The sequence below is a fragment of the Daldinia childiae genome (genome assembly GCF_008694065.1).
Source record: "Daldinia childiae strain JS-1345 chromosome Unknown Scaffold2, whole genome shotgun sequence".
In the NCBI taxonomy this organism is placed as follows: Eukaryota; Fungi; Ascomycota; class Sordariomycetes; order Xylariales; family Hypoxylaceae; genus Daldinia; species Daldinia childiae.
In genome coordinates this window covers 4,193,219-4,207,947 of record NW_022984643.1, presented here as the reverse complement: position 1 = coordinate 4,207,947, position 14,729 = coordinate 4,193,219, and the positions used below count along the sequence as shown (strand labels likewise).

The following is a 14,729-nucleotide window of genomic DNA, read 5'->3' as shown; positions in this document are numbered from 1 at the left end:
AGCCCGTCGCAATATAATATCCTCCCCCTCACCCGCTATAATGAGATTCTTTCTCCTCCCTATATCAACCCGGCGAACTCTGCTATATTGCCAGAAGGTTCAAGTCTTACCAACAAGTAAGCAAACCTTAGTCGATAAGGCTACGGTTCGTGCCGCACAGCTTTGGTCTGGCTGGGAGAAAAAAGAGAATGGTTGGCAGAAGAAAGTTGTGGTTTATGGCAACTCGCTATTGAAAAGAATTCCTTATGAGGAATGGGGCCTTAAATCGGTACCTCCTCTATCCACTAGACGAAGGGAAGAAGAAGTGCTAGGAAAAGACAAAAATCATCTTATTTACCCAGAAACATTAATACCTACAACAAAGGCGGTAAACGTCCTTCGAACCCTTGGGACAGAGCGGGAAGCGTTACATAGAACTAGGTTGATGTGGTGCTTCATCGGAATGCCTATCAGTGCACCGTTTGCTCTTGTACCAGTGTAAGTATATTATCCTGTCTCAGTGGCACATCGTACCTTTGCAGTCTTCTAATCGACATACCATTAGCATCCCCAATCTCCCTTTCTTTTATCTAGTGTATCGAGCTTGGTCTCATTGGCGAGCCCTCGCTGGCGGCAAACACATTCAATTCCTTTGCGAAAAGAATATATTATCGTTATCTCCATCGCCCGTACTCGACTCGATATACACTCCACTCCTCCCTAACCCTCCTACTTCGAAAGAACAAATAGCAGACACGGATAGAGCGAGCAAATCAACTACCAGTAGTTCCCAAGAGTCTGTGGAAGAGCGAATGCTACTTTCGCAAGAGAATAGGCGACAGCTCGTAAAGGCGCTGGAAATACCGGAACTCGAAGTTGAACTTGAGCGGGCGATTTGGCAAGTTGAGACAGCGATTCAAAAAGAACAGGAAGAGAAGTCCAAACCGCCCGATACTGAGAAGCCAAAATAGCATGGTACCGGAATTAAAACAGATAGATCTTTGGGAAGCTAGTGACGAAAAGGGTATTTCATGATAACAAGATCACGAATTCATAGATAATGATACCCGGATTTGGTTAGGGGAGATAGATAAACCGGCCTCGCTCCTCATTACGATAGTATCCGAGTAGCAGACAGGAGTCCTCAAAAAGAGTACTCTCATGAGCAATAGATATATGACTGTCACGTTCGCCAAGCCTGAGCTATACCGACCACGCGGATTGCCAAGAGAACTCCAACAATGCATAAAACCCCAATCGTCGCCATTGATCGCCACGTCGTTAACATGTGCAAAAGCTGATACGCTTCTGGTAACGAGCCACCTTGATAGTCGCCAGCAGCAAATGCTTGCTTCTCCATATCCATCCTCCGCATGCCCACGCCTAGACCAAAGTCATGGCATTCCAGATCGGTCCGTAAATAGTACTCCGCAATAGTTCCAATAGGATAATAGTTCTCCTGTGGCTTAGTCGTCGTGATTTTCGTGCCATTGCGTATCGTTTGGGGGCAATTCGTGATGCCATCGTCCCTCGAAGACATCAACCTCCACGCTACTTTCGCCTTTCGACGCAGCAATATCTGCGTCGGACTCTGTTCGCGTCTGGTAACTTGTGCGTAGTATATCCGCCTACGTCGCTTCGATGCCTCGGGCCTTGACGGGTTCAAGGGCGAGGAGATTGTCGGCGCATATTGTTCTCTCAGGGGCACGCTCCAGGAAGCCATTTCCATATTCTGAGATTGAGTGAGCGTAGAGAGGCCAGATTGGAAGACGGATGAAGTCGAATCCACCGGACAAAGAAGGTAAAGGCCGAGCACCCCGATAATGATATGTCGTTTGTGGTACCGGCGGGCTAGATTGCTCTGTTCTCAGAGTTTCATGTATTACCTCCTTTGCTTGCACATTTGAGTTTAGGCAAAATCATAACTAGCTTCTATCTACGCATGGAGTCGCCCTCGACGAAGATATCGAGCATTTGTATTGCAGCATGGGTAGATTACCTTTTAAGGACAGTATTCAATAACCGTTTCTAATTATAACAAGGGAGGTCTTTTTGAATTACGTGGGGTTAGAGTGGCTCGAGTGTAAGAATATTAGGATTGGCCCCTTTGATGTCCCACACTCACGGTACAGTACCATGGTTACGTTCAATGTCAAAGATAAGCCAAGGTCAGGAAATCCGAAATGTTCACATAATATGTCGAGAACTTACTAAACCACAATTTTCGATGTAGAGCTTTAAGATTTAAAGGCTTGAAAGATTCGGAACTTACTGTAATTATATAACCTGGATGGTTAGACCGGAGGAAACCTTCCCACGCGATATTCTTATAATAGGACCCCAAATACACACAACACCAAACCGTTATCGACCCCAAACCGAAGTCCCTACCTGGCCAGGGCCAAACAGATAAAGGACCTCCCGACTCCGCCAACATCAAATGGCAATACCCGATGGCGATACAAATCCGTATAGAAATACATTATACTATAACCTTGGCGGAATATGGTGTGCTATGCTAATCATAATGCGGATCGTAGTTCTTCACAACATCTACAACACGGGGGTCTCAACGGACGGAGTTCATATCACTAGCTCTAATGTTATAAGCGCAAGAGTAAACGGTCGAGTAAGCCCGGCTCCAGTGCATAGTCGCACTGTCTTCTTTATCGCAAATTTGGCTTAGTGAGCCACTCCTTAAGCCTTTACAGAGCCCGAACGAACGTGCTTTTCTTAGGAAATACTCCAGGGTATTGTCCATAGTATGGACGACTACTTTGAGATGATTAATAGTATACCTCAGAACATGTTCCTCGTCATGGGGGTTATTTTCGCATGTCAGGCATCGTCATATACGGAGGTGCAGAGGGAACACATTAAAAAAACGCTAAAATTATTGGACTGACCCCAAGGGTGAAAGGGGTAAATCAAAATAAGACCGATTAGAACTATATTGTTTGTTACATATAAGCCTTTAAATGAATAGGGTAAGTTTATAGCCATGATATGTATTAAATAATAAGTTTTTAATTGCATAAAATTTAATGATAAAAAAACTTTTTTATAAATATTTATTATAAATAAATATTTAAATAACACGTGATTAAAATTACGTAATAAAATTAATAAAATTAATAAAATAAATAAAATAAATAAAATAAATAAAATAAATAAAATAAATAAAATAAATAAAATAAATAAAATAAATAAAAACATTTATATTTTTTAAAAATTTATATAAATAATTTAAAATTATATATAAATTTTACTATATTACGTTTATTTTTATCGATTTATTTCATTAAATTATATCATATATTCGCTTATCGAATTTTAAAAAAAATATGGTTATACGTGGGGGTGGGTATAATGACAAATTTTGGGTTTTTTTAATGTGTTCCCTCTGCACCTCCGTAGTCATATCCACCAGCTATCCACGATCGAGTCCCATGTTAACCTCCGCACGGCTCTCGGTCGGCTGCGGCGGTGGAGACTTAGCCCGGAGAGCTACCATCCTTATAACAGCTCATGCCACGACTTGCGGAAGGTATATGATGCTCGATACAAGCAGCCATGATGGCATCGCGTATATATCACGGATAGAGTCTATATGAGCACCCCCTTCTTATAGCTTCCTTAAGTCTTTTAATAACCCCATTTTGTTTCCCCTTTCCCTTAACACTTACTCTAGCTTAATCGTTCCCCGAGGCAAGTAGCAAAACACCTCAGGTAGACCAGGATAATAATCAAAAAGATGTCATTAGTATCACTCTTTCTAGTGAGTACCAGCTACAGCTATAACCGCGTTCCCAGTTTTACCTTCATTAGTTATTTCCAACGGAGGTTCCACACTTTCCCCATCCAAAATAGCTGCAACCTCTTCCAAGTTCCTTTTTCCTGTTGTTTCCACAAAGAGGAAGTAAACAACAATTAACTCAATAAAGATCCAGACATCGTAGATGATGTAGAACTTCCAACCCAAAGCTTCGATGCCGACCGGGTTGGCGTATTGGTTGAAGATTAGTGCCAATGCACAAAAGACATTGTATAGGACCAAGCCACGTGCCCGAAGGTTGAAAGGCATTATTTCAAGAGGATACGTTACTTGAAGTGTTCCCCAACCAATACTATAGAAGAAGTTGAAAATTAGTACCAGGGCCAAAACACCTCGTGCAGCGTTTTGATTTCCTCCATTGCCATCTGCGTCCACAGACTTCTCGTATGTTGCCTCCAGACCCGTCCAAACCACATAACACATCCAACATCCTGCAGTAGAGACGAGGAAGAGCGTACGACGTCTAAACCGATTTACCACCAAGGCAAATCCGACGCCTACAATTAAGCTCCAAAGTGTCACCATAGCATTGATCAAGGTTTGAATGTCTTGAGTCTTGTAGCCGATAGAATCGAGGATTAACGTGAGATAGTATGAAATGATGCCGTTTCCGCTCCACTGGCTAAAAAAGCCGACCGCTAGGACGATAAAAAAGCGCCGCCGATTTCCACGAGTTTGGAAAAAAGACAGATATGAGGTTGACCTCCTATTCTCAGATTCAACACGGAGGGCTATGCGAATCTCCTCGAGTTCCAATGCGACTATCGGATCGCTGGGGTCGCCGTTGGCGTGGTACTTGGTTATGAGGTCGCGAGCCTCCTGAGTTCGATTAACAGACATGAGCCAGCGTGGTGACTCCTCAATCAAGAAGCAAAGCCCAATTTGTATGGCACTGGTCATGCCTTGGAGAAGCGAGGGGATTCGCCATGCCCAGTCACTGTTAAGTCGAAACGAACCATACGTGATCCAAGCAGCCATCAGCGATCCCAGACCCCATAGGCTATTGTATATACTGACTAGAGGTGCGGCGTGAGGGGGGTATGCCAGTTCCATAATCAGGAGTGGTGCAGCTGTGATGTTCAAAGCTAAGCCGAATCCTAGGACACCCCTTGCCCCAATAAACATTGCGGTATTCTGCGCACCGCCTTGGAGGGCAGCCCCGAGCAGAACTATAGCAGCACTAGTGACGAGAGCATTCCGACGGCCGTATAAGTCGCAGTACGCGGCACAAAATGGAAGGGAGATCAACTGGCCCACGTTTTGAATAGCGTTAAGACTATGGAGTATCAGTAAATCACAATAAACATTAGAGATGGACATTATCATGGCCCCTTACAGCCCAAGCTCGATAGCCCCCGGATTGTTGAAAGACGCTTTCCACGTATCTAATGACTGTAAACCATTCATCATCGAAGTATCATAACCGCACGAACAGCTTGAAATAAGGGAGATAAGCAAGATCAAGTTTAGTTTCACAATGCCTTTGTTGGACAACCAAGAAATCTGGCCTTTCGCCAAAAAGATAGGCTTCTCCATGTTTGGCATTGGAACACCGTAATAACCTCCAGCAGAAATGATGGGTTATTAAAATTGGCAGGCAATGATTGTAGCACGAAATTCTTCTTATATTTTAACAGCCAATTTTTCAGAACAGATGTTGGTTATATTAGTCATTATATCAATAAACAAAGTAGAAATCCATCTAACTATCTGCCGTTCCACGTATATTAATGGCAATGCAGGTATTCAGGTTGGAAGCCGCTGCTAACTTGAGCAACTAAGGGTGAAAACCCGAATAGATGATGGAATATCCCCAAAGAAGTGTTAAGGTGACATTTACGTGCTGGGCATTGCAACCTGCTTCATCTAAATTTCGGGATGTTCCTATTGTGACCCATGTTATCGGCACCTGATTGAGAGATGTGAGTTATTACGACCACATAAAACCCACCTCTACTTCATGATCATTCGCCTCTTTTCTCTCCCGGCGGAGCATATCATAGACATACCTAACTTATCTTAGTTGACGGAATATCCTGTATTTATACTACTCTCGGGGCCTCAGTACTCGGAAGAAACCAATTACAATGTATATGCTAACAGCAGAGCAGAGGGTTTATCACTCTTTCCCCAGTTCCGTTCATGACAATTATGGTTGGGATATTGCTAGTAAAGAGTCACTTACACGCAATGGCGGCGGCGACAGCACTGGGCTTACCAAAATTATAAAATGGGCCATAAATACCCACAACGTTGACCCGGCCAGGGTCTTTGTTATTGGCTCGTCTCCTGACTGTATGATGACCAATTTTATGTGCACGACGTATTGGCTTTCCGGCGGGATGCCTCGCGGGATCTCCAGGACCAAGCCCCGAAACCAGAGACCCGAGCTGCGGAGAAGGTGAAGTTACCAAGGCGGGAGCAGAGTGGGCTGAGCAGGTGAGATGTACCCTAGATATAACGGGACATATTTTCGCTCGCTCGTTTGGCACTGAGATGCGGATGATCTGGTTTTATACCCGAACTTGGCGGAAATAGAAACATGGCTTGGTCGACGCCCTTCTCGGATGCATTATAGGTAGGCCTAACCTAGCCAATTGAATAATACGAACTCCGTCGAATCCATTGAAATTCATCTAAATGGCGGAGTTCCTAGCGAGAGCGACGAATGATGCGCATCAGGGGATGTGGAGATATGTCAATTGTTGCTACTTTACTAGGCTAATGATAAAGCTGTACTTACCGTTTACGTTCCGGCAGTTCAGCAATCGTATTCCTTAGAAGGAATAGTGGAATCATGGATGTTTATGTATAATAATTTACATACCATAGCGGGGTTGTATGGTTTGGTAGAATTGTTTAGCTGTATGGGAACACGAAGTCGTTCACAGGTAAAATACCTAATAGTAAATCCAGCGTAGTTGCTAACATTGATGTTTCTCTAGATAAGAGGTTGTGGGATCAGGGTTATAGCTACAGGACATAGACAATGCACTTTACGTATTTCCCTACAATAAAACTTGCAATAATTCATCATCCTTCCACCTAACCAATGCTTTAGCCCTCCACTCCTCCCAATCTTCCTCTCCAGAGTCGAAGGCTCGTTTAAGGCCCATGAAAAGATCAATCATTGTTTTTCGATCATTATGGGATCCGCTGCCAGCGCCCAGAGCAAAGAAGAATCGCTGCACTTTCCTTCCCTCGACAATGTATTTGGCTAGATCGTCACGACCTCTTTCCCGAAAGATCATAGCTAGTCGCAATTCTTCCTCGGCAAGCTCGTTGGAACCGTCGTAGAACTTTGCAACGGGCCACATCATACATGGCGAGGAGAATGCATTTTTCTTTGAAACTGTCTGGCACCACTCCCAGTCTATCATTCCGACGATGTCGAAATCTTCGTTTACAAGGATGTGATCGCCCTTATCGTCGGGGTGCTTCAGGAAAAAGGGTCCTCCCGACGGAGCATCTTTCTCGATATCGTTTAGAAGATCTAAACGGAAGCGATGCATGAGGAAAACATCTATCGGATAAGTAGCCTCTATCTCACCGCTTGCTATCATAGCAAGGTACAATTTGATAAGAGCGTCGGCTCCCTCTAGGGAAGAGTGGAAAGGGCCTAGGGGCCCGGTAGTTTCTAAACAATACACTTCATGATGGGCGATGCCCTGGATCTCGTACCTTGTTGGGTTGCTAGCTGGGACCATTGACCCCATCGTATTGAATGGGTGTTTCTCGATTTCAAGAAATATGTCAACTAATTGCTGCATGACCTTCTCTCTCTGCGGCGAGTTGGCCCCTTGCCAATCCAAGGGTTTCCCTTCCATCTTTTCCATCAAGATATAGCCTACCCGTCCCAATGGGTTACTTGGGTCTGATTCGCATGCCCAATCGAAAACTTTCGGGGAGGGGATACGTGTGTGCTTCTGTAAAAAGTCCATTGTGGCTGCCTCGCTCCGAAGGATGTAGTCGCGACATTCTAGTGGAGGCGATGAGATATTTGACAAACGGAATCGAGCGAGCCATTTCACGTTGTCGTCAAAGGTAATCTCGGCATGGCAATTTTGGCCACCCATCATAGACGAAAGGTTCTTTGCCGACAAGTTGACAGTGCAAGGAATTCCTCCTCTACGCAGCGACGCGCGTGCGCACAATTTAGCACTGTCTATTCTACGGCATAGTTCGTCCATTTGGCGAGTTTCCGCGGCCACGTATTGAGAAGCGTACATGTTCCAATTTTCCTAGAAACGTTAGGGATAGTATGACTACCTGGTATATATTCAGGAGCAATGATATACGTGCCTCTGGCTTGGGACATTCATGCCATTCATCCTGCAGATGAGTTCGACATAGATGTTTATTGCAGAGGGGACAGCTTCCAGCTCTTTGAACGGCTGGTTGTTTGCAACCATCCCAGTCGCAAGACCATAGAGATAGTTTCAGAGACCGGTTGATAGAAGGTTCCACCATACTAAATAAGGGGCGAGAAATAAATTACGAATAAGTGTGCCGTCTGCCAATATTTCGGATTACGATGAGTTGTGGCCCCTACATCTAAAAAAAAGGCTAGTACTGTTAAATTATTCTCTAACCATGTCCATATACACATGTTTGCTAGAGATATACCTAGGTAGTCAAGACATATGCAAGGAGGTAGGTACTATCTATCAAGATGACTCCCCTAAGATGGTGCACATTCAGGTGACTTACCTTAGGTAGTTTTCTCGCCCTTAATAGTCTCGCTATTATCTATCCTCCAGACCCAAATGTATCAAGACACGGCATATCCCTACATATAATACAATATGTAAATAGACAAACGAGCGTATCCGATCAATTGAGTAGGCGTGAAGTAGGTATATATGATTAAGAGTTATATTTCAAAAGAAAGATTTAGTCACCTTGGCCTAACACAATCCATACAGAAAAGCTATTGGGCCATACTTCGGAATGACGATCATGCGGGTTTGCGGTGTCAGAATATGTACCTAAGACACAGGAGGCAAAAGCTCGGGAAGCATAACACCCGGCTAGGAATAGTTCTTGGCGTGGGGATGGCCTGTCACTCATCCGAACCAATTCAGACCTCGCTCAGTATACCTCCTACCATTGAATCGGTACAATACGAATCAGTTCTTAAGAGATCCTGCAAGATTAGCTCGTTCTAATAATTTATCCCGGGTAGCATCATCCGAAGTTTACGTTTCTATATGTGCATATGGTATGGTCTGAAAAAATACTAACAACATGCCTTCCGAGTAGATCAGGAGGCTTGGCGTCCTCGTCTTGAGATCATGGTGATGCTCCTGCTCTTCCTTGATCAAGTAACGTCTGATGTTAACTGACTTATGGCAATATAATATTCGCTGCCAAGCTAAATGAGGTTTCGGTGATGGCATCAAAGCTAAAATACCCATATGCCTTCTCACGTGAAGATGTAAGAGAGTCGTAGGAGTATAGGAGTGATTGATACTTGAAAATGAAGATATAACCCACGCACTCCCCAACTTAGAGAAATCTTACTATCTTATCATTCAAGAAAACTATCAAACACCACACTCCTTAACATTTCATATTTTAGAGGTATGGTATTTATAGACCATGAATCTCTTAGCTCGTAACTGACGAATAGTAGCTGCGCTCTTTCGATTCTCTTCTGTCTTTAACCCCGTTTGAAAGTACGTTCTCTGGCTCTGACAATAGTACTAGAGCGTGTGCTAACATAAAACTTTCTAGCGGTATATTTATTATAATATTTATACATACCTAACGACAAGATGAAGTTTACGACCGGTCCCCTTTTCACCACATTGGCATTGATTGCCTACTTGCCCAGCATCCTTGCTGTGGAAAGACTTCCCGTAAATCAGCGTTCAGTTGCCGTGCTGAGTTCCGGGCTAGCAAATAATGGCACTGCCGCTGGAAACGGCTCCGAAGTGGTTAATTCTGACCAAGGCGAAGAGAACAAGGATGACGCCGGGAATAATGCCGAAGACAATGCAAACGAGGAAGAGAATGTCGATGAAAATGGCGAGCAGAATGATGATGCAAATGAGGAAGAAAACGCAGACGACCAGCAAAATGCTGACGAAGAGAACAAAAACCAAGATGACAATGAAGAGGACAACCAGAATGATGATGAGAACCTTGATGAGAATCTCGACAACGCCAATGAGGATGATATCAAGGGCAATCTTCAGGAGAATATCGGAAATCTCATGCTCTCGCTAGGTATCTGCAACTTCAACCTCGGTAGCATCAGCAACATTGGTGTCGGGAACCAGATCCAGCTTCTCCTTCAACTCCAGCAACTTGCTCAGCTTCAACAACTTGGACTCGTCAATTCATTCTCCATTGAGCAGCTCATTCAACAGGAACTTCTCCTTAACAACTTTAACCTCAGTAAGCCCTTCTTAGTAAATTTAACTTGTGTTAAAAGCGATTTACTAATGACTTCTAGACATCATCAAGCGTACCGTTAGTGCATCTGTCAAGCAGGCTAGCCGTGAGAATAAGCGCACTCTTGTGACTAGAAAGGAGTGTCAGAACAAGAATGGCAAATAAGGTCATATGACTAGGAGGAAAGATTTGATTGTTCGAAATCCGAGGTCAAATTATGTCTAGCTATGATCAGAATCATAGTGTCTATATAGACTTGTAAATTAGAATCTATTGAAATTTTAATTGTATCTGTGTCCCTACCCAAGATTGTTTTCAACTAGGTACCACGAGTGTTTTAACTTGAGAGAAAATATTAGTTAAGATATACTGTCACAATGGCATTCCCGGTATTCCTATTAATTAGCTACCCATTAGGTTAGATAGTTTAGAATGGGCTTTTTGACAGATTACCTGTATTTATACCTAAATAAACTAGGAAACATGTGGATGTTCCATACATAAGTCCAGACACGCTTAGAGAAACATTGTACTCTATGTACGTACTCTATTTAATATGTTTTTACGTATCTTCAAAATCGAAGATAGAGCCATCCGTCCCAGTGGGACTTGACATGATAGCACGGAAACCCATGGATAAGGTGAGTCGAAGAAACAAGTTTGTTTAGACCCAACATCATCAGATGAACACAAATATTGGGTCCGAAATACTACCATGTGTTCTGTACCAAGTTCGGATATGTCAGGTTCCAGTGTAGCCATGGCCGAGGGGTATAGTTACATGACATATGTAAGGAGTATACGAAATATAGTCATGCCTTAGGTCTGTGTGTCGTATCTGTAACACATCCGATATCCAGGAACGGATCTCGGGGTAGCATCGAGACCCTAGACTAATAGATGAACAGACCTGGTCTAGGCTTCTTTAGTGCCGTGTCGGGAGATCTCTTAGGAGTGACAGAGACCCCTGTGGATCTGGGGTCTTCAAAACATTAAAATGAGTAACATGACTCTATGATTGGCTGATATAGCCCTGTCATTAAGATAACCTTGATCATGATGAGATTGTCACTTCTCAATACACCATCCGGGAGAGTGAATAGTAGGTCCGAGACGTACTTTCTTGAAAACCCGAACCCAGGTCTGTATTGCCGGCTAGTCGGCACCTTGAGAGTGAAAAGTAGACCCTGCGTTTAACCCCTGTCCTAGTTAAGACTTTGCCAAGAACTTGACAGCGCTTTGGTAACAACAGTCTTCCAACTTCAACTCATCTGCCATACAAACCACTTCAAACTTTTGTACACACGAGAATTAATTGGAAGTGATAGTTGTAGGCAAATTTCTCTACTATATGATCAAGACGCTTTACTAACAGGTATGCTATTTTTTTGATAGCGAAAATTGCGGAAAACGATATCGCCAACCCTTGACGACGATCAAGCGAGTTGTTAAACTAGCTTAATGTAACGGCGTCAAAGAGTCACCAGTCCATGCGGGGAAATTGGGTAGTAAGAGAAGTACACCTCATGGTATAGTACATGACAGACGATTAGCATAGTCAGATCTTGTTCCAGCTAAGGTTAATTAGACTACTATTACCCTTGAGATGCACTTCTGATCTACGCTTTGGCTTCCGGCAAAAAGCCTTCCCGTGAATAATCAATGTTACCTATAGCTCCCCCCGTTAGACAACCTCTCTTTTTTTCTGTTGAGCCCAGCACGCAATGAGCAGGGGCTATCGGCTATTGATGTTTGCGTCCATGCAAGGTTGCAATCACTATGGTATTCTCATGGTTATTTCTGCCAAGACATTCCCACGAGCTGTTGAATGTCTCCATTCCGGACATGTTCCTTAGGCTCGGCTTGTTTTACTACTCGCACATCCGCCTAACGGTTTCTACATTTTGACACGCACCGGAACTCTCCTTCAACGATGTTCCGGGTTATTATTGTCTCCTCAAAAGCTTGGCGTTGTTTCTAGCCCTCATGCCATCCGATCAACATGGCTTTCCATTTGATATATAAGATGATGTTCATCCCATCCAGATATGTTTCTTTTTCTCCTCCACCACCAATCCAAAGACATCTTCAGACCTCTCAATCCATTCTCTCATTCATTCCTTCAGAGGTAAGCCTTGAGCCTTTTAACTGGTTCGACAACCTCAACTAACATTCGATAGCTGTGCTCGTTGTTTACTTCATTCTTTACTTACACTCATTAAAACTTTCGAGGTAAGTCAGATAACATCCAATGAGCTTAAAAAGATCAACAAGACTAACTGATACACACAGCTGTGCTCATATTAATTAATATTTTAATCTTTCAACATTCACTATACCTACCTATTCAATATGAAGGCCTCCACTATCCTTGCCAGCGCTCTCGCTGCTTTCGCCACCGCTGCTCCTACTGCTATCACTACTCCTGAGAAGCGAGCTACTATCGACCTTGGCGCTTTCAACAACTTCGCCTTTGCCAACCAGGATCTTCAGTACCTGCTCGCTATCAACCAATTCGACTTGCAATCGTTTGCTCAGTTGGGTGCCTTCAACAACTTGAACATTGGCAACTTCCAGGGGCTCTTCGCCGGCAACGGCTTTGATATCAACGCTCTTCTCCAGCTGCAGCAGATTGCTCTCCTGTCCCAGCTTGGCGGCCTTGGTATCTTCGGCAACTTCGACCTTAGCTCCCTCCAGCTCAATGTTTTCGACCTCGGTCTCATCGGCGGCATTGGCGGCTTTGACATCTCTTCTCTCATCGACCAGTCCCTTGTTCCTCAAATCCAGGCTATCATCCAGCAGACGCGTGAGTAACCACCACAGACAAATTTAGTAATGTACATGGTGCTAACTATTATACAGAAATAAACGCTGTTGTCATCAACTAATAGATATATCGCCAGATCCTGGTTAATATACTACATGGCATTGCTGTAATTAATAGAGGATCTATATTATGAAGTTTAGGATATACAAGGCGGGATAAGAAAGGGGGCGGGAGAGGGTAATACCCTGAAATTATTTCATTCTTATGTCAATTACCGTTGCTTCTCGCTAGCTCGATAATATCATGGATCATTGGGGTCTACCCTTTTTTGTTTAGGTGCCTATAGCATTAGAGGATGTTGTACGAAAAGATTGTTGGATGAATGAGAATGGAATTTGTTGGTATATTGAAGATGATTCTTATTAAGTTTACCTTTGGGATAAAATTTCCACAGTGACCGATTTTAAACTTGTTTAGTGATGCTACTGAGTTTTATCCTCAGCGCTGTAAGACTTTAAGGTAATTTCTAACGCTCTAGTATTAAATATTACTAGAGAAATAGATATAGTAGAAATATGCCAGGCATATTTGATCACTCGCCTATCTAAAGTATAAAACCCTTGATATCCATTTATCGGACATAAAACAAATAATTTTAGATTATCAACGTAGCTAATCTATCCAAAAGCCATATAGTGATATAGAATTATATTAATAAGGATACCGGACTACCTAGCTAGGAGGTAGTCATCGACGCCTATACAGAATCGATGGCGGAATTAGTGGCCGTTCAGCCACAAAAACGAAAGGAGGCTCAAATCCTTAACGGCCACTTAAGATAGGGGGCACATTGCTTGGTCTATCTGTAGGAGTCCTAGCTTAGCTAGATATATAACATCGAGTGCCTAGAAATGGATACAAACGTAGTCTGATCCCGCCTCTCATTAAAAGTAGTATTGGGATGAATGAGTTTGATTTACGTCCCCTAAAAGACTTAAAAACACTTGTTATATAGTTGATAAGCGAGCAACTTAGCTCACGTTAATAAGTATCAAAGTTCGATTTGTTGCTATTGTCAACGCTTGTGGCTTTCAAAAGGTATCTACAATGAATATCTCTATTATGCCTACAATATTCTCATTTCTGGGCTTGTTCTTTCACATTAAATGACTAAGAGTGAGTGAGTTGGGATTGTTAGAAAATGGTGTGATTCCAGGTAGCTAAGTTGGCTGTATACCCAACGGCTCATCTCTCATACGCTTGACATTTTGGTAATAGTAAAAATAGTAAGGGGTTGATAATATTCGAGAACACGAGGTCGGCCAATAGATACTTTTCTGAATGGAGATACGGCTGGGGAAAATAGGGAGAGTTCTCTTGACGATAATTGTCTCATCTCAGGGGTGCAGCAGATGTCAGTCCCGATATCGTGTCACTATGGCGGCGTTCCATAAGTGTGATATTCTTGGTGCGTATACGTATATCCATGTACAAATGAAGGCGGCAGACAAGAAAAATAAGTATGAATTGGTAAACACGGCTATCTAGCCACTCCCGTGCCGGGGAACCAATCACATGTTTATATTGTCACGATTTCGGATGCCGCAGCGATCTTCGCTTATATGCAGGTCTATTGAAGTACCGGCATCCTATCTCTACCTATACCTTGTTGCATACAGCCTTATCATTCATTCTCGATATTTTCTTGTACATGATTTAGGAAGGCGTCTAGCCAAGTCGCTGTCTCTA

General features: G+C 43.2%; 5 protein-coding genes across 5 annotated transcripts; 3 read left to right on the top strand and 2 right to left on the bottom strand.

Annotated features, from left to right (window-relative positions):
* Positions 1 to 40: 40 nt before the first annotated feature.
* Positions 41 to 950, top strand: GL218_02032 (uncharacterized protein; the record flags this gene model as incomplete). Its single annotated transcript, XM_033578520.1, has 2 exons — positions 41 to 477; positions 545 to 950. 2 exons carry the CDS (start codon positions 41 to 43, stop codon positions 948 to 950), a joined length of 843 nt encoding a protein of 280 aa, XP_033438571.1.
* Positions 951 to 3,754: 2,804 nt separating this feature from the next.
* On the bottom strand, positions 3,755 to 5,350 carry GL218_02031 (Lactose permease; the record flags this gene model as incomplete). The annotated part of the gene is made up of 2 exons (XM_033578519.1): positions 3,755 to 5,090; positions 5,151 to 5,350. 2 exons carry the CDS (start codon positions 5,348 to 5,350, stop codon positions 3,755 to 3,757), a joined length of 1,536 nt encoding a protein of 511 aa, XP_033438572.1.
* A 1,472-nt stretch (positions 5,351 to 6,822) lies between these two features.
* On the bottom strand, positions 6,823 to 8,043 carry GL218_02030 (uncharacterized protein; the record flags this gene model as incomplete). Its single annotated transcript, XM_033578518.1, has 1 exon — positions 6,823 to 8,043. One exon carries the CDS (start codon positions 8,041 to 8,043, stop codon positions 6,823 to 6,825), a length of 1,221 nt encoding a protein of 406 aa, XP_033438573.1.
* Positions 8,044 to 9,591: 1,548 nt separating this feature from the next.
* GL218_02029 (uncharacterized protein) lies at positions 9,592 to 10,378 on the top strand (the record flags this gene model as incomplete). Its single annotated transcript, XM_033578517.1, has 2 exons — positions 9,592 to 10,216; positions 10,275 to 10,378. The coding sequence occupies 2 exons, from the start codon at positions 9,592 to 9,594 to the stop codon at positions 10,376 to 10,378; spliced, it is 729 nt and encodes a 242-aa protein (XP_033439615.1).
* A 2,187-nt stretch (positions 10,379 to 12,565) lies between these two features.
* GL218_02028 (uncharacterized protein) lies at positions 12,566 to 13,101 on the top strand (the record flags this gene model as incomplete). The annotated part of the gene is made up of 2 exons (XM_033578516.1): positions 12,566 to 13,019; positions 13,076 to 13,101. 2 exons carry the CDS (start codon positions 12,566 to 12,568, stop codon positions 13,099 to 13,101), a joined length of 480 nt encoding a protein of 159 aa, XP_033439614.1.
* Positions 13,102 to 14,729: the final 1,628 nt, after the last annotated feature.